Source organism: Podarcis bocagei (genome assembly GCF_964188305.1).
Source record: "Podarcis bocagei genome assembly, chromosome: Z".
Classification (NCBI taxonomy): domain Eukaryota; kingdom Metazoa; phylum Chordata; class Lepidosauria; order Squamata; family Lacertidae; genus Podarcis; species Podarcis bocagei.
Window position 1 is genome coordinate 43,115,885 of NC_138140.1, and position 19,921 is coordinate 43,135,805.

The 19,921-nt window shown below is 43.3% G+C and overlaps 1 protein-coding gene across 1 annotated transcript; it reads left to right on the forward strand.

The window, feature by feature from the left end:
• Positions 1-1,908: 1,908 nt before the first annotated feature.
• FAM199X (family with sequence similarity 199, X-linked) lies at positions 1,909-14,951 on the forward strand. The gene is made up of 6 exons (XM_081179048.1): positions 1,909-2,251; positions 5,166-5,385; positions 5,651-5,800; positions 6,301-6,462; positions 9,294-9,554; positions 10,917-14,951. The coding sequence occupies exons 1-6, from the start codon at positions 2,049-2,051 to the stop codon at positions 11,085-11,087; spliced, it is 1,167 nt and encodes a 388-aa protein (XP_081035174.1). The 5' UTR covers positions 1,909-2,048; the 3' UTR covers positions 11,088-14,951.
• The last annotated feature ends 4,970 nt before the right edge of the window (positions 14,952-19,921 follow it).

Consider the following 19,921-nt stretch of genomic DNA (forward strand, 5'->3'; position numbering starts at 1 on the left):
TGCATCTGCTTAAAGTACGTTGGAATGCAGGTCGCTAAACCTTCCATTCCCGGGGAACGTTCTATTACAAAAAACTGTTACAAAAACTGGTTGCCCATCTTGGGTCCAGAAGACCCAAAATGGGCAACCTGTTGTCTCATTAGTTTTTTTAAAATTAAAATACGTAGTTAATTAAAATACATAGCATTCTAGTTTACTAAGCAGATAATTGTAAAGAAGTGAATTAGTCATAGTTAGGTGAACCAATATTTTTTTTATTTTTTCCCATCAATGCAGTTGCACCCAGTGCAAAATAGTAATAGATATCCAAGATATGCAACAACCCCAGACTCCAAAGTCAAACCCCAAAGTCATTAACTCTGCAGATAATAAACTCTCCCTTTTTTCTCCTGTAGGTGAGCACTAATTGTGCTAACAATGCAGTAAGCCAAACATTCAAAGCTCAAAGAATTTGTCAGCAGGAATTATAGTAATGTCACTGCATATGTCCTCTTGCTTCATGTCAATAGCTCGCATATTTGCAAGCTCCAACAAACAGTAGAATGTTCCTCCTACTTCCTTGCAGCCCATATTATATGTTAGTTCAAAAAAGCTGATGGTTTTATTTCCAGTTGTGGCAACTTTCTGCTGAAGAACACGGAGCAATTGCTGAGGGGTCTTGTTCCATTCGCGTTCCTCTTCTCCTTCATCCTCGGTTGGTTGAATTTCCCCCATTTCACTTAAGAGCTGCGGCTCTGGAGTTGTCTGCAATGGCACCAAAGTCTTCATCCTCGCTTCTACAGCAGCAACTGCTTGCTCCACATTGTACGGAGGTGAGGCTTTGGAAGGGGCTTCCTGGCTACAGGAGGGCTGCTCCTCATCTGGCACTTCTTGATTTGTCTTTCTCACCTTCTTTTTCGGTTCGGAGGATGGAAGCATTTCGGTACTCTTGAAACCCTTTGTCACACTCGGCTCCCCTCCTGCCCTCTTTTTGGTAGCTGCTGCTGCTGCCGCCTCCTCCTCTGGAGCCACAGTTGGTTTATCCGCAGGTGACGGAGGGAGGTCTACCATGGCCGCTTCACTTTCCAAAGGAGCAGCTCCTTCGGCACCCAACATGCTTCCTTCGTCGTCGTCAAAAAGCCCTGCAAAGGGGATTAAGCCATGGTCGCCCTCTCCGAAAATGTCACTCAAGTCGTCCTCACAGTCCATGAGGGAACTTTCATCTCTCGGGTTGAAGATAAAGCACTCTATGATGCTGCCGTCTCTCATTAACTCGTTGATAGTTCCCATATCAACACCAAATATATTTCCCTCATACACAGGGATGTTCTCCGTGTTCTCTTCCATCGTAACGCTGCTTTGGTGCCAGCAACAGCGCCTCAAATTTGGAGATTTCTGATAAGGTGGTAGCGTTGTATCTTTGTCCCAAGGCTACCCAGCGAGTTATGAGCCTCTTCAGCAAAGCACGTAGCCTTTTTATTGCAAACCTGAGTAGCACCCAGCAACAGCTGTGCTGAAGCCTCCAAACCAGGAGAGATAATTTGTTTCCCACGCCTCTCCTGTTTGCAATCGCCTGCAGCTAGCCAGACCGAGGCTAGTGCCCTCTTATTTTTTACAATAAATTGAGCATCGGTGGCTCTAAATTTGCAGCCGTCTAGTCCTTCAAATACTCTCGCGGAAACCATGCTCCCCACAATTTCGCTCTATTTTTTAAAACTCTAGTTTCAACGCCCACTTGAGCTCGCTGCACCCCTTGCTATTGCCCGCCTCCACGGCAGGGGGCGCTGCAGGGAGAGAGAGGGGGGGGAGACGGGCTTTCTTCTTTCTCCCCCTCTCCCCCTCCTAGGCAGGCGCGCGGCTCAGCATACAGACTTGCCTCTCGGAGGAAGCTGGCGATAGAGGCTTCCGGTCCGAGCGGCCGCTGGATCTCTGACAGGAGGCTCCGTTTGGAAGCCGGCAGTGATCGCGGAGGAGAATCGCTTTCTTTCCCGTTATGGCGGCTCGGCTGAGCCTTCCCGTCGCGGGGCCCGCGGGCGCCTGAGGGACGCGTAAGCCCCGCCGCCTCCGCCATGGCCGGCGAGGAGCCGCAGAAGTTCCTGGCCCCCGACGAGCCCAGCGCCCTCCTCTTCTCCGCGCCGCCCCGCGCGCATGGCGCCGGCGGCGGCCTCGGCTTGTGCGATGAGGGGTCCGCCTGCCTGGACGTCAGCGACTTCGGCTGCCACCTCTCGTCCTGCCACCGCACGGACCCTCTGCGCCGCCTCCACGCCCACAGGCGAGAACGGGTTGGGGGGGGCGAAGAGTGTGGGGGGAGCGTGTCTCAGGTGGTCTTGTGGGCCCCCGATGGAGCGGCGGCCCCGTCCCCCGCCTACCTCGCAGGGTTCTTGTGGAGGCTGGGAAGAAAGGGAAGGGGAGAGCCGTGGGAGTTCGAAGGGACCCCAAAGGGCCGTCGACATGGGTGTGAGGTGCTGCGGATCATGCTCGCCCCGAATGGTTTCTCTCTCTCTCTCTCTCCCCCCCCCCCCCAGCTTTAAAAGCCTCTTAACTGCGTGGGAAGCTGTGGAGGGAGAGTTAGACGTTTCCTTGTGGGAAGCCCGAATTCCTATTGTAACACCTTTCCTATCTGGAAGAATGAATCGAGGGGGTTATCTTTTCATATCTTCTTCTGCTTCAACATCTAAAGGGCCTCCATAATAATAATAATAATAATAATAATAATAATAATAATAAATTCTTCTGTAGTATTTAATAATGCAACATTTTCAGTAGAAGCCCCTATTTTTGTTTTTATTGATTTCCCATTGGGAAGAATGCAGGTGGGAGAATTCTCTCCACGGGATATTTAAATCCTGCACCCCAAAAGTCTCAGAACAACACAAATTAATGGCGAGAGGCGGTGGGGGGGATTGGTACCAGTCGCATCCGCATTGTGCATTGAAAAGCACATGGTGTTTGGGTACAAGGAGGCTAAGAAGACTGTATGGGTTTTTAAAAAAAGTTTTCTTAATAAAACTAAGGAGAGACGGTACTAAATACTAACATATTGGCTTCAATACATTGATGTGGTTGAGGCTGAGTAGAAGCTAGGTAGGTTTGCCACTTATTTTTTTAATAACCTGCTTGGCACGCAGAAAATTAATAGGCAGAGCTGTTCCCATTGCTGATATATCTGTGCTAGGGAAGGTGTCACTTGTTCAGTTTTTTTATTTGCAGTACTGCTGTTCAGGGCAGAGGCGCAGGGCCAGAAGAGAAGGTGGCAACCCTTGCAGTGGGTAGAGATGGCAGCTTCTTTTCTAGCAGGGCTCCTGTGCCCTTAACATATTCCCATGGAAGCCTTTCACACTGTTAATATTTGCACACTAAGCAAGTTTCTGTGCCATTAATGTTTCCTGACAAGCAGAAATTCAAGAAGTTCATTTCTTTTTTTTGTAGCAGAGAGAAGCCTGCCCTGTCTTGTATCTGCCTGTCATGTACAGGTGAAACTCGAAAAATTAGAATATCATGGAAAAGTTCATTTATTTCAGTAATTCATTTATTTCAGGTCAGGCAAGTTTGCTGGCCAATCAAGCACAGTAATCCCATGGGCACTGAACCAGGTTTTGGTACTTTTGGCAGTGTGGGCAGGTGCCAGAGTCCTGCTGGAAACTAAAGTTAGCATCCCCATAAAGCTCATCTGCAGAAGAAAGCATGAAGTGCTCCAAAATCTCCTGCCAAAAGTACCAAAACCTGGTTCAGTGCCCATGGGATTACTGTGCTTGATTGGCCAAAAACTTGCCTGACCTGAACCCCATAGAGAATCTATGGGGCATTGCCAAGAGAAAGATGAGAGACATGAGACCGAGCAATGCAGAAGAGCTGAAGGCTGCTATTGAAGCATCCTGGTCTTCCATAACACCTCAGCAGTGCCACAGGCTGATAGCATCCATGCCACGCCGCATTGAGGCAGTAATGGATGCAAAAGGGGCCCAAACCAAGTACTCAGTATATATGCACGCTTCTGCTTCTCAGAAGTCCAATATTGCTCTATTTGCAATCCTTGTTTTGCTGATTTCATTTAATAGTCTAATTTTCTGAGATTGTTAATTTGGGGTTTTCATCAGCTGTATGCCATGATCATCACAATTATAACAAATAAAGGCTTGACATATCTCGCTTTGCATGTCATGAGTCTATCTTCTATATTAGTTTCACCTTTTAAGTTGAATTACTGAAATAAATGAACTTTTCCATGATATTCTAATTTTTTGAGTTCCACCTGTAGGTACAGAACCCCTGATAGAGAAAATAAACAATGGTAAACTTCAGAAGGGTTCATGGCGGTCATAGAAATCAGTGGGACATTATTCCTTCTTTTTTGCTTGTTGGATCCCTGAAGCAGTTTGAAACACACAAATTGCAAGATAAATACTTATAACAATAAAGCATTATACAATACTCGGGAATTTGCTTGGAGGGGGGTTGTTCTTTTTTTTGGTATCTTTATTTTAGGTCTGATTATGATTTATGTGGAAATTTTTCAATTTGGTCATGTAATTTTGATGTTTTATTGTTTATGACTACTTTTCTTTGTAGTTGAGCATCCCCCCATTTTGCAAGCCACCATGAGCATGGTTTGAATTATGGAAAGGCTGCATACATATAAAATGGTGTATGAATGTAAACAATTTCAATTTACAGTTATGAACACATCTGGATGCAGCAGCATATTGAAACCTAAAGTTTTGTCTGTGAAGTTCATTTGAAAAAGAGGTGCATTTACTTCTTTTCTGAAGCCTAGAAAGCTGCTAAGCTTGTGGACTTCTGATGGGATAATGGAGTTTATAGATGGGGTACCATTGCTTAAGAAATATTAACTAGGGGTCTAACTTAGGGCTTATTTTGTCATCCTTCGAGGCCATTGTCTGGCTCACTGTGAGCTGAACATGAACAATCCCTAATCTGCCATGTACCCTTTGTTGCCCCATAACTGGTGCATATTTTGAATGGCTGCTTTGAAGCTCAATGCAAGACATGGGGGGACACAACTTGCTTACTGCATGTTATTGTGCACTCAATGTCTTAAGCAGATACCTGTCAACAGCTGTTCATCCTGGTGCTTATGTTAGTTGGCTTTTAATTCCAAGTAAGCTAGCAACATTGAACGTTACTGAAATACTAAGGTCAAACGTGACTGCCATTCTGTTTTGCAGGTGGAACTTGACTTCATGTGGCACGAGTGTAGCCAGCTCTGAATGCAGTGAAGAACTGTTTTCGTCTGTCTCTGTCGGTGACCAGGATGACTGCTTCTCACTTTTGGATGATCAGGACCTGACATCTTTTGATTTGTTCCCGGAGGGTAGTGTCTGCAGCGATGTCTCTTCTTCCATTAGTACATATTGGGACTGGTCAGACAGTGAATTTGAATGGCAGGTAAAAATGCTTTTATAGGCTGTCCCATGCATTAATAAACTGCCGTGGTCTGTATAACAACATTGAAAGCACTGTGTTTCCAGCTAGACAGTAGCCATAAGTCAATGCTACTTTTCCTAACACAGTTGGCTCCCATGTAGGTGTGTTTAGGATTGAAGCCTTAATTTTCCGTATTTAATTCTAGTGTTTTAGTTTCTTGCTGAATGCTGGGCTGCATTGCTTCATTCTGAAATTGATCGGATATATGTATTTTTTTGTCTATAAGTTGCCTGGCAGTGACATTGCAAGTGGAAGTGATGTGCTTTCTGACATCATACCCAGTATATCAAGCTCTCCCTGCATGCTCCCAAAAAGGAAAAACAAGCACAGGAATCTTGATGAGCTTCCATGGAGTGCAATGACTAACGATGAACAGGTAAAACCTTTTTGCATTTGGAGACTGCATGCTCGTAAACAAATTTTTAAGGGCTAAATTATTCATAGCCGATAAAACTCTGGTTTGTAACAGTAAGTGCTAATTCTCTTAATTATATAGAGGAGGTTAATTTCTCAAGTTTTATTTTTCTGTGGTGTTATTCAAGGTATCTTGAATTGTGAAAGAGCTGACATTTATACCCTGCCTCCATCTAATAAAAATGTTTTAAAAGCCCCCCAAAGGCCATCCATAATAGACTAAATAGAGGATGAAGCATAACTAGCAGATAGCAACTGGTAGGAAAGAATTGGGTTGGCTTGGCTTGTTGTCTAAAGAGAGCAGAGATGATGCCACCCAAATTTCTCTGAGGAGGGCAATCCAAAGGGAGGAGGCTTCAGCCAAGAAATCCCTGTCCTCCTCTCACAGCACATCTCCCCTTGAATGTGGGATTCTCAGTGAACATTGTTGGTAACTAACTACTTGTTCCATTGTTTTCTTAGGTGGAATATATTGAATATCTGAGTCGTAAAGTCAGCATGGAGATGGGGCTTCGAGAGCAGCTTGACATCATTAAAATTATTGATCCCACAGCTCAGATTTCTCCTACAGACAATGAGTTTATTATCGAACTAAATTGCCTCACTGATGAAAAGCTGAAACAGGTATGTGAAACCGAGCTTGAGATTCTTTTTAAACCAACTGTTTGTCTTATTCTGGTATGCATAATCTTGCTGCATACTTCTATAAACAGTAACAATTAGTTGTTAATTTAAGGGCAACTGAAAGACTTAATGCATTTTGTTTTGGAATGAGCTGTCATAAGGTAGAACCCTCTTTGTTGGGCCCCTCAAGAGTAAGAATACATACTTCTACAATTGTGTCAGGGTTGTTCCATCCCTTTCGTTCTCCATCAGATTTTTTTTGTTACTCATATGTGTTTCATATGTGTTAACTTGAAAACATTTCCACCATACTTTACTTAATAAAGAGATACTTATGGAAGGTAGTGGCCTGTGGATATCCTCGTCTATCAGCATACTCTCTGGAGATGGGGATCCTTGAATATCCTGGTCCCAGGCTACTTAGGGCATTAAAGTATATTGAAAAGGAGGGAAAGTCATTGGTGTTGGTGGGTGAGCATCTACTCTTGGGTTTTCCTTTCTTTCTGCAGCAGAGCTCCTTTTACAGAAAACTTTTCCTGCGTCTTTTACTTCTTTACAGCAGCAGCATTGCAGCTCCTAGTGAAATTCCCATTACAGGAATAAACACCGTTTGGTTCTGTTTCTCAGAGCCTTTATTGTTTACAAAACTTTACACTGGTCATTTAATAGAGAAAACAAATAAAGCAACATAATCTTTTTCTCTTTTAGCCAGAGACCTAATGCTGACTCCTTCACATACAGGTACTCATTTACACTGACGCAGACTTAGTTGAACACCTGTTGCTGGGAAAATTTTCTGTTGCCTAGCAACCTGTTCAAGACCATTTTCAAAAGTTTCTTCTAGAATATTCCAGCAATTGGACCTGGTAAAGCACCTGTGTGTCTAGTAGGGTTCCCCCTGTAGTTGCTTTTAAAACCAACTGAAGTTTCTGAACAGTCTTCATATAGCATCATGTGGACCATACAGCACTAATTCAGGCCCCATCTGCAGTAGATACCGTATTTTTCGCCCCACAAGACGCACCGGCCCATAAGACGCACCTAGATTTTTGGGGGGGAAATAAAGGAAAAATTTTTTATTTCCCCCCCAGGTGCGCTGCGCTACACCAGGAGCTTGGGGCGTGCTGAGCTCAGCGCGCCCCAAGCTTCTAGGTGCGCGCAAGCAGTCCGCTAGCCTTGGGAGAGCCGCGGGGCTCTCCCAGGGCTAGCGGATCGCTGCGCTACACCAGGAGCTTGGGGCGTGCTGAGCTCAGCGCGCCCCAAGCTTCTGCTTGCGCGCACCTAGAAGCTTGGGGCGTGCTGAGCTCAGCGCGCCCCAAGCTTCTAGGTGCGCGCAAGCAGTCCGCTAGCCTTGGGAGAGCCGCGGGGCTCTCCCAGGGCTAGCGGATCGCTGCGCTACACCAGGAGCTTGGGGCGTGCTGAGCTCAGCGCGCCCCAAGCTTCTAGGTGCGCGCAAGCAGTCCGCTGCCGCCCCAAGCCTCGCGCACCCGGTGGGACCTCCTGCCGGGTGCGCGAGGCTTGCAGACACTCGCCCGAAGCAGGGGGAGCCCTCCCGAGGGCTCCCCGTGCTTCGGGCGACAGGCTGCCGCCCCAAGCCTCGCGCACCCGGTGGGACCTCCTGCCGGGTGCGCGAGGCTTGCAGACACTCGCCCGAAGCAGGGGGAGCCCTCCCGAGGGCTCCCTGTGCTTCGGGCGACAGGCTGCCGCCCCAAGCCTCACGCACCCGGTGGGACCTCCTGCTGGGCGTGCGAGGCTTGCTGGCATTCGCCCCATAAGACGCACCCCGATTTCCCCTTCATTTTTGGAGGGGAAAAAGTGCGTCTTATGGGGCGAAAAATACGGTATTCAAAGCAGTATCATACCATTTTAAACAGTCATGACTTTTCCCCAAAGAATCCTGGGAACTCTGGGGTGTTGTTTTTTAATGGTGCTGAGAATTATTTGGGGATTCCTGTTCCCCTCATAGAGCTGCAATTCCCAGACTTTCTTGGGGAAAGAGATTGATTGCTTAACCACCTAGGAATTTTAGTTCTGTGAGGGGAACAGTAGTTTTCCTAATAATTCTCAGCATCGTTAACTAACCACAGTGCTCAGGATTTTTTGGCCAGAAGCCATGATTAAATTGGTATAATAGTGCTTTGGATCGAAACAAAATAAAATAAAAAATCCTTTCAGTAGCACCATAAAGGTAAAGGTACCCCTGCCTGTACGGGCCAGTCTTGAAAGACTCTAGGGTTGTGCGCTCATCTCACTCTAGAGGCCGGGAGCCAGCGCTGTCCGCAGACACTTCCGGGTCATGTGGCCAGCGTGACGAAGTTGCTCTGGCGAACTGGCACCAGAGCAGCACACAGAAACGCCATTTACCTTCCCGCTATAAAGCGGTACCTATTTATCTACTTGCACTTAAGGGTGCTTTCGAACTGCTAAGTGGGCAGGAGCTGGGACCGAATGACGGGAGCTCACCCTGCCGCGGGGATTCGAACCACCGACCATGCGATTGGCAAGTCCTAGGCGCTGAGGTTTTACCCACAGCGCCACCCGCGTCCCATCAGTAGCACCATAGAGACCAACTAAGTTTGTTATTGGTATGAGCTTTCGTGTGCATGCACACTTCAGCCCATACCAATAATAAACTTAGTTGGTCTCTAAGGTGCTACTGGAAGGAATTTTTTTATTTTGTTTCGTCTACGGCAGACCAACACAGCTACCTACCTGTAACTAGTGCTTTGGATGTTATTGTGTGGATGTGGCCTCAGTCTTTTGAAGGCCAGGTGTATCCAAGCACTTGCCACTTCGACTCTTTGCCTTGACTTCTTTCTCTGTGCGTTTAGGTCAGAAATTATATCAAGGAGCATGGCCCCCGGCAGCGGTCTGCAAGGGAGAACTGGAAGCGAAGCAGCTACAGTTGTGGCAGTGCCAGTGGAGTGAGCGGTGCCAGCGCCAGCAGCAGCAGCGCCAGCATGGTCAGCTCAGCGAGCAGTAGCGGTTCCAGCATTGGCAACTCTGGTTCAAACTCCAGCGCCAACATGAGCCGGGCTCACAGTGACAGCAACTTATCTGCAAGTGCTGCAGAGCGAATCAGGGATTCAAAAGTAAAGCTTCAGATTCAGATGGACTTTAAAAAAACCTTATTAGTATACTTTGAATCATTACAGTTAAAATGTAAATGCATTTACATGTTGCAAAAGCTTGATGAATGTTATTTTTTGAGGATTCCGGAGAAAAGGGTAGCCCACCTTTCCTGTAGGTAACTTGCAGCTTAATGAGCTCTAACGCTCTTTTATTTTCCCATCAGATTTGAAAGTATGGAATAAGAGCTAAAACAGCTTAAACAAACAAGTTCAGTATTTGTTAGCATTGTGGACAATTGAACTTTGAAAGATTAGCACTTTCAGTATAGCACCATCAATTTCAATTACTCTTATTTCTTCATGAAAGCCATAGGATACTCCTGACCCCAAAGGGAAACTAGCTGTTAACTTTGGATTGTGGTCAAATAAAATGTCATTAAGATTTCTCTTTTTGTTTTCTTTTTTAATTTTTATATCTATACAATCAAAGGTGAAGGAAAGCAGCCATTCCCAAGTCGAGTCACGTTTTGAACCAAAGAAAGCAATGAATATGGTCTTATGTTGTTAAATTTATAGCTCCAAAAAAGAAATTGTTGTTTTTTGGATTTATATACCACCCTTCTTCCTCAAGATGCCCAGGGCAGGAAACAGATATGCAACTTAAAAAAAGAAAACAAAGCAAAAACATTCTAAAACAGTTTAAAACATTAGGAAACCAGTTACAGTTACATTATTCCATCCCATCATTACAGGATTGCCAGAAACAAATATTCTTCAGCCACCAAATGTCTGGGCAAACAGGAATGTTTTCAAATTCTTCCTGAAAATTAATAACGGTAGAGACAAATGTGCCTCACTAGGGAGGCATTCCAAAGCCAGGGAGCCACCACTGAAAAGGTCCTGTCACCCATCTTGCTATAAATCTGCTTTCATGCAGATTTCTGTAAAGAGTCCTTTCTCATTGAACTTTGTGTAGGGAGGATAGAGTTGGCATATCTTTGTGGGTGGACCCTTCCAGCATCACCAGATTATTGCCATATGTAACTGGATACTACGAGGCATGTAGAAGAGGGTTCCTTTCTTCCTCTTCCATCCCAGTATCTTCGTTAAAAGATGCTTACCTGAAAATACTGAATTAGTTTTTGGCTGTATACACAACATCTGTTTAAAGCACATCTCCCCACCCTAGTTGGAACTGTGGTTTAGAGCTGTGATGCTCAGTATCCTTAACAAACTACAGTTCCCAGAATTCTTGGGGGAGAGGTGCTTTAAACGTATTGTGTGTACGAAGTCCTAGTTACATATGTGTATTGTTTTACAGTGGTGTGTACAGTTTTGTGTAGAGACTGGGATTGACTTTGGCCATTTCCTTTATTTTGACAGAAACGTTCTAAACAGCGCAAGCTTCAGCAAAAGGCTCTGCGCAAGAGACAACTGAAAGAGAAACGGCAGGCTCGAAAGGAGAGACTGAGTGGTTTGTTCCTTAATGAAGAGGTTCTTTCTTTAAAAGTCACTGAGGACGACCATGAAAGAGATGTGGATGTCTTGATGTGACAGGAGCGATTTTTTATTTTATTTTAAATCAGTGTTCTTTCTAAGCCTTAAGCCTATTATATTGTTTACATATACTTTTACCAAAATTTTGATTGGAGCTGGGGCTAGTTAGCCTGTGTCCCTCATCTATAGTTTAAAAGCAAAAAAAGGCATGTGGTAAGAGATTAAGAGGATACTTAAAAAAAAAAGAAAAAGAAACTAAGGCTAATTTATTTTGCTTTCAAATATCTGTGAGTACTTTACTGAAAAGTTTGCATTTCGTTTGTAATTCCGCCTTAACCAGATAGATATAATAGTTGTTCTTTGGGTAAGAGTATTTCCCCCTCTACCTGCTTTTTGGCCTGAATGGCTTAATGTTATTTTCTTTAAAAAACAAAACAAAAAACTGCAACTCCATTAATAGTTACTGGGTGACATGTTCTCCCAGTGGACGTGGCAGGATTGCTCTTCCTTCTCTTCCCCCCGTGCCCTCCCCATCTGCTCTGAAGGATCCCTCAGTTTTTGCAGAGCAGATTTTGGGAATGTTGGGGAGGGCTACAAGGGCAAGTCCTGTTTGCACAAGCAAGACACTACAGTTTGACGTCGCACATTTTTGTTCCTACTGCAATCATATCAAGGCTTTAAGGCTACACAAAATCATTTTTAGATTTATTGAAATAATTATTATTTAATTTTTATTTTGCCCTATGCCCATAGAACTCAGGGTGGTTCGCAACATAAAATTACAATAAAAAAGGTATACATAATAAAAACAGAAACAAAGAAACCCCAATAATCCTCCCATGGCTTCATTTACTGCAGGGACTGGGGAACCTTTTAAGCCAAATGCACCCCATGAGTAACGTATACGTGGCCCACAAGGGACTATTGAACCTGCGTTTCTGCTTGCCAGGGAATTCAAAACCAGGCAGGCAGAAAGTGCTTGCAAGTGCCTGTCAGGCCATGAAATATGGCTACATATAGCCGAGTGGGTCATTCATGGTGTGAAGGTCTGATGTGGTGTTACAAAGCAATAGGACAATCTGGTGAAGGAAACTTCTAGAAACAAATTCACATTTCCTCCCTCTAGATGCATGTGTGTATATGTTCCAAATCACTGTAGTGTCATGTGCCTTAAAATTTATTTGAGACCTTTTCTTTAAAGTGAAGGTTTTGAGGAGAACATTGCAAAATTGAAATTAAGCAGATAACATTTTCCTGGTGTTTCAAAAAGATAATAATGTTTATTTCTCAAAGCCCTGTTCAGCTTTTTGGGGGGAAAAGGCAGCGGTTGAGAGATTTCCATCCTGACCTTATGTTTTTGCATAAAACCACATATTTCTTTATTCAGTTTCATGGTTAAAGTGATCTCATTTGGTTAATATTTATGAGTGGTTTCATGACATTATTTGCTATAACAGAGTTAACCAGGTGTGTTTAAAAGACCCATTGCACATCTTCATTACTGCTGCCTCTACATTGTTTAGCTTTCATAGTGTGAATCTGTGGGAGATGCACTAAATTTAGCGTTATGTGCATCCTCCGATACCAGCTAGGAAGCACCTTCTTTCAGACTAACCTCTGTTTATTTCACTTGAAGTGTTACAAACTGGTTAGTGTAAGCTACTGTTTGTCTAAAGAAGCTAACTCAAAGGTTGGTTTCTCATCTTGGCTCTTTTGCATAAACCATGATTAAAAGCAACCGTAGTTCCCAACTCAGGTGAAAGTGGCAAACTGGTTAGCTTAAAACTGAAGTGGATGTTGCTGATCTCTGTATGGCCACACAGGATAAAGAGATAGAAATGGGGAGCAGGTTCATGCATGTAATGCTAAGCTGTAGTTTAATGTTTCTGAATCACATCTAACTTTTAGGAACTGATGATACTGTGGGTGAATTTCAAGTAGTTACAAGTGTTGGACATTCACTAGATAAAGGGATTTCTGCTTTAAAAGTGGTTCTTAATGATGTGATACTCCTGGCTCTAATTCTAAAAAGTTTCTACTAAAATCTTGTTTCATTAGGCAATCACACATAACACACACACATACCCCTCCCCCAAAGCAGGAAACATTTGTTTTGAAGTAGCTCATAGCTCAGGTAAAATACTTTGGAGTAAATAGGATAATACCACAGCCAAAACTCATCATTATGACAATTTTTTTGAGTGTTTGATCTATTTTGCCTCCGTCCTAGGTCTTGATTTTTGTAGCTGAATGGTTGCATAACACTTTATAGTTTCCCTTTAAACCCCCACCCCCATTAATCTCCATTTTATTGAGCACATAATGTACTGTGTTTAAGGTGTTTCTCTGTCTAAACTGAACACACTGGTCACTCAGTGAACATTCATTTTGAATTAAACTAGCATTGTAAGTGAAAATGAAACTATAGCTGAGCCCCCACCCCATTCATACACACTTGTTATAGAATGGAAGCAAGTTGGGGGGTCTGCTTGGTAGACTTTTGTCTGGGTCCTATTTATCTTGAATGCTTCACAAGATGCATAAATAATTTAACTAGTGCAAGTGAGCAAATACACAATTCACCTTCTTTGGAATTGCTGATCTCACAAAGCTTAGAAGGAGCACTGAAAACTTGATTGGAAAAAAGTTGTTCTCTTAGCCTAATAAGATCTGTTTTACATCTTGTTATTGCATCTGCATTGGTTTCATTTTCCGATAGAAATGTTTTGACTGAAATAAAGCAGTGACATTTGTGTAAGGCAGGATATAGGATGCTATACCCTGGTTCTGTTCAAAATGCTCGCTGAAGTTGGCGATCTCAACATTTAAGATGATCTTGTGGTTCACAATAAGTTTTTGTTTTGTTTTTTCTGTATGTTGGTCAAAGAAAACCATAGAGAATTTCTCACACAAATATTACATCAGATTGTATATATGACTTAAAAACCCCTTAAGGCTGGTGTACAGCACTTGTAGAAAATCTTATAGGACATTAGCCAAATTTCTTACTAATGCTGAAATAAAAGGACCTGTTAGTGCTCATATTTTTCCCACCCCCTTGGCATACCTGCCTTCTAAATATTAGCATGCTGTTGACTTTCTTCCTTTTTGCAAGCAGGTTTTCCCAGTAGATCAGATTCTCATCACTTATCTGGAAACCTTAACTTGTGGGTGACTAGCCTGTGGCCCTACATATGCTGTTGGGCTGCAACTCCGCTGATCCCTCAGGCTGATGGGAGGTGAAGTCCAGCCACATCTGGTGGATGCACAGTTTAGCCACTTCAACATGTTCCATCTTGGATCAGTAGTATTATACTCCCTGTGTCTTGCAGATTATTTTGGATTATTATTTGTCATGTTGGCCAAAATCAGTGCAGCAGGGGGGCAGTTAACATTATAACCTGAGCTGTTATCAGATCATGTGCATCATACTGGATCAGAATGCATTGGGTGTGTGTGTGATGGTTTGTGACCGGGGGGTGGGGGGAGATTAGAGAGATGCAGGGAGCATCAAATATGTTCAGAAACATGGTTGAGAGTTGCTTTGTAAGGGCCAATGGCATTGGCATTCTGAGGATGTGTGCTTCATAACCAAAGCAAAGAAGATGTTTACCTTTGGCAATATACTTCAGATGGTCTTAAATACAAATAGATATATTAAATCTGGACTATTTTCCAGGTTCTCTGCAAAAGTGTATTGTATGCTGAAATGCACATGTACATACAACTGTTTGCTGTACATTCTGTATCTGCTCACTATGATGTTTGTGGAAAACTGTTCTTTCTTTATTTTTTGATGTTGTGAAGGTTTTTCCCAATAGGATATTGTTTTACTTTTCTCTCCCTTAAGCCCTTAATTGTACTTTAAATTAGTGGATATGATAGTTTGGAATAATATTAAAAAGAAACATAATAATGCAACTACATGTGTTCAGTGCCATACTTGGATCGCTCCTACAGATAAATGGATTATTTAAGTGTATTATACAGTCATTGCATATGGTGCTTTGCAGAGTGAGTCAGGAAACACAGATAGATCCCTGTTCTCAAGAAGCTTACAACTTGATTCCTATCAAGTCAGACCACTGACTTACCAAGTTCAGTATCATCATAGACTGGTAGCAGTTTTACAGTGTTTCTGCAGCGCTCTTCCTATTATCTTTAATTGCAACACCTTTTCCCAGGGACAGGGACTGGTGGAAATGACAGAATTGGTGTGTCAGCATGGGCCCCTCCTCAGCCTTGACATCTACCCAACAGCGCCAACTACTTAATACTGCCAGAAGGAATTTTTAAAAATGTACTGTACTGTTTTCATCTTAATTTGCTTGCAAGCACCTTTGGTTTCCACTAGAGGGCATGCTGCAACCACACAAATAGTAAGCCCTTGGTTTAAAAAGCAAAAGTTATTGCTTATGTATCAAGTAGGTGCAGATAAAAAATTTCTGGAATGCAAAACCACTCAGAGCAGAATTTTAGACACATATAAAGGTGCCTGCCTGCTTGCTTTCTCCATGAGAATGTCGAAGGTAAAGTAAATCAGTTCATATTAACAGATGATAAAATGTATATGTGATGGCTTTTGCACGGGTGCACCCCCCCACCCCCCTGGACATACTTGTGTGGACCATCCTTTAGATATCAAATGGTATGTGTATTAGCATAAGGATCCTTAGAAGATGATACTGGGCAGCTTCTGTGTAAGTAAAGGTTAAACGGTGTTTTTAAATACGTTCTAGCAAAATGAGATCATGCTCTACTGGTGGCATCTAATTAACATGCCAAATGTGAAGTCTGAAAGACAACTAGATCTGGAGGCCATTTAGGTCAGCACTCTGCCAGATATTGTCCAGTAGCTCCTGTCTTAAGACCAGTTCCCAAACTCACCGCACCTGCTGGACCACTTACAAATTGGTTACTGATTTTATTATTATCATTATCGTTGCCTATTGTAGCAATGGCTCATGGTTTTTAATTGTATTTTTATTGAGTATTACTTTTTTATTGTATTGCAATTTGAACGCCACAGAATAAAAATTGTAATACGGAGCAATACGTCTTATACAATGTATAAGATAAAAAGAGGCAATACAAATATAATTAAGAATCAATATGGATGTTTAATGTGGACATGTTGTGGATCACCTGAATGAAGCTTTTGGGCCACAGATCACAGTTTAGGAACCCCTTTCTAAAGATAGAGCACCATCTTAGTTTCCTGATACTTTCCAAAATACAGGTACGATAGCCTAAAAGAGGCACAGTGAAACATTAGAGAAGGGGGCAAGGGAAGACTATGTCATTATTTCAATTACACATGTTTAGGCTGAGTTGCAATAAGAGCCAAGGATTAGGCACTAGGTTAGCATCTCCCAAATTATTGACCCCCTTGGGGTTGATGGGACACTGCAGGAGTTGAATAAGGACATGAAGCAGTTACTCTGTCACTGAGATGCAGCCGTTCAAAGGAAACCTATTTTAAACGACGAGGGAGAATGATCAGTGGATATAGGAAGCTGTCACAAACCAGGTCTCCACCTGTCTCAGTACTGTCTACTCTGGGGCTGTTTTTAAGCACATAGCTTCCTGCAGAGAATCCTGGAAACCGTAGTTTGCACTGAACACAGCTATAATTCCCAGCACCCACAACAAACTACAGTTCCCAGAATTCTTTGGGGGTGAGCCATGTGCTTTAACTGTGCATGCAGCCTGGGAGAGCCTGGGAGTAGCTTTCCAGGGTTTCGGGCAGAGCTCTTTCCTGCCACTTGCTGCCTCATCCTAAGTGGAGATTCCAGGGACTGAATCCGATACCTATTTTCCATTCAAAGCATGTGCACGAATACTGGCTCTCTCAGTTGGACAAACCCATGTTTAGGTGTGTATGTCCACCCACCTTAATGGCTTAAAAGAATCGGTGCCGGTTGCATCTTGGGAAGAGAGAGAGAATTATGTAGCCAGGGTGCCACTATCACCAAGAAGACCCACTGCCACATGGTGAATTTCAGCTGCCCACGGTAGAGCTGCAAGGACCTCCCCCCAAGATCTCATGGACAGATCTTTAAGGGAGAAGACACACTCCTTTAGGTATCCAAACCTTGTGTTGTTTAAGGACTTTATAAGCCAACATAAGAACCCTGAATTTGGCTCAGTAGTGGATTGGCAGTCAGCATGCTCCTTTCAAAACGGATGTTCTGTGTAATTCTTAGGACAAATCCACTTCCTTCTTTCCAAACCAGTAGATCTGGGGAAAAGGGAAAAAAAACAACCAGTTGAAAGGAACCAGCTGCGTTTCGTCCAGCTGCAAAACAGTCGATCATAATGCCCTAGAACAAATTCACTCACTGACCGATAAAACTATTTGCAGACTGATAAAATGAGTAATTTATGGTGCTGAATACCTTGTTGGTGAATGTATTAAAATTCTGAAATATATCTGTCTGCCTGGAAATTACAGTTAATGCAATTCCATATAATGCTTGAATTCATTTATATATTTGCACAGCATGCTACCAGATAAAAAGTGCCAAAATGTGTATAAGGAGGTCATCACTTGAGCTTAATTGCACACAAATTTCCGGCAGACTCTGATGTTTAAGACCAACAACAACAGCCCGAGAGCGAGAATTAATGCATTAGCCCATAAATGGAGAGCTTATACTTGCATGACAAGGGCCACATCGTCTCTAAAGGAGCTTAGTAACATTGATTTGTGATTAATCATTTTACTTAATGACTCATCTGTGATCACAGTGCAAGGAAAATGTCATGTTTGCTTAGTTGCATTAAGTCCATTTATCTTACATTCATCCAGCCTATGTTGGGCTGTGAATATGCTTTGGCTATACAGTTGTGAAAGATGGATGTTGGGGTGTTTGTTAATGTGGATATTGGACACCCTACCTCTTCTTTCCAATGTGCCTTCCATTGTCCAACTGTAATCACATGGTACACACCAATGTCACGCTGCTGGTCTCTTCTCTATAGATAACTGAATGGGAATGGGTTATAAGCTTGTATCTGTTTAATACCAGTCCTACCATTTGGCAGAGAGAAGCAAGCAATTCTTTCTGCAGATGCTGGGGGACAGTGGTGGTGGGTAATCCCTCTGGCTGTTCCTCCTGAGGTTTTTTTAGTCATCCCCTTCTGTTGCATGGCAGTTCACTCCTAAACTAGCTTGCTGCTTCAGGTGCAGAAGAGGATGCTATCCCACCACTTGTGTTGATGTAAGATTCAAATGCCCATCCAAATGGTTTTTGTACATGGAAGGGGGAGGAGGCACCACCTTGTCCTTCACCTTAGGAAGCAAAATGTCCTGGGCTGGCCCCATGAGCATCCCTTTCCTTCATCATGGTTTAGTATGAATGCGTGTACCAATCCAACCATGGTTAAGATCAACCAGAGAAGGGGCAGGGCATGCATGCTAGAGAAGAAGGAGGGAGAAGTCTGCAGGCCTCTCTTGAGGAGCACTTAATTGTTACTAAGAGTGAGTTCTTCTGTCTGCTCTTAAGTATGCACATTCCTCAGAGATTCTGTAGCAGCTTCCTACAGAGCTTGGCATAGAACTGGACTCGGTTTGCATCTCTATCGAATGATTTCATGCACAGAAATTTATCCTTTTATGATCTAATACTGTGGTTCCCAGTTAGGGATCCGGGGACTCCTGGGGGTCCGTGGAATGCACCCTGGGGGTCCGTGGCACCATCCCCTGCTGGGGAACTCACTTATCTTGTTAATTGCACAGTGAAAGCCTTCCATGGACCACCCCAGCCTCTGCTTGTGACCAATGCCTGCCTGCTTGCATATGCAGTTATTTTTACATACAGAAGTGTGTTGGCTGTCAAGGATGAAAATACTGAAGCGATTCTTTGAGTTACGTGATGAAGTATGACTTTTTCTGAAAATTTCCATGTGATCAGTTGAACCACTTTGTGTGGTTGTGTATGGTAGCCTACTTAGCAGATGTTTTCACATACTTCAAGACTTTCAACACAAGCCTTCAAGGTAGTAATGTGAATATTTTCTACGCTGAAGATAAGATTGAGGCAGTGATTTAAAAAATAAGGTTATGGGCAAGCTGAGTAGAAGGTGGAAGCCTCATTAACATCCCAACACTGGAGACCACTGAGAAAGAATTGATACCAGAAGATTACTTCTCTGCACCAAATCCTGAAAACTCATGGATAAGGAATCCTTTTGAATGTGGTGATGTACAACTAACAGCTCTGTCTGCGGAAGAGCAATAGGCACTTGTTGACGTAACTTGTGACGGTTCATTGAAATCATTTTTCAAAGAATGTGGACTGGACCAATTCTGGGTGAAGGTTTTCGCTGATTATAAGAAGTTAGGTGAGAAAGCTTTGAAATGTCTAGTTCCCTTTTGTTCCACATATCCAGGAACCCTATTTTAGGAAGGTACCGTACAAGGAGAGGAAGTGCCCCTGTGGCTCAGGGCAACTAGAAACTACTGAACATGTCTTCTTCCACTGCCAGTATTATAGAGACATACAAGTCAGGTTCATCCTGCCAATAGTACACAAATTCCCTGGATGGACAGAGCAACTCTATACCTCCTTGCTACTTCAAGATGCAAACCCAGACATAATATACTCAGCCAGATTTTCCACTGCTGTGATGGTTTGGGTCACACACTAGACCAAAACGCAAGGCTCAGTCGCAAGACCCGTTCCCTCTCTTGCACCCTCCCTTCTATAGTTGCTTTTGCATCTGCTTGCTCTTAACCCTCTAGCTGATTTTAAGTCTCTCTCACGCATTCCCCCTTCTTTGAGTCACCCCATTCACCCGTTTTATCTGTTCTGTTTCCTAAATTACTGTGTGTTTCTATTTTAACTTATGCTGGTCTGTGACCGTAATAAAGATGATGATGATGATGA

Excerpts from the sequence above, each read along its gene's own strand:
- FAM199X (XM_081179048.1), top strand. The coding sequence starts at position 2,049 with ATGGCCGGCGAGGAGCCGCAGAAGTTCCTGGCCCCCGACGAGCCCAGC. Across the intron at positions 5,386-5,650 it reads ACAGTGAATTTGAATGGCAG|TTGCCTGGCAGTGACATTGC; the intron begins GTAAAAATGCTT and ends TTTGTCTATAAG. Across the intron at positions 9,555-10,916 it reads AGCGAATCAGGGATTCAAAA|AAACGTTCTAAACAGCGCAA; the intron begins GTAAAGCTTCAG and ends TTATTTTGACAG.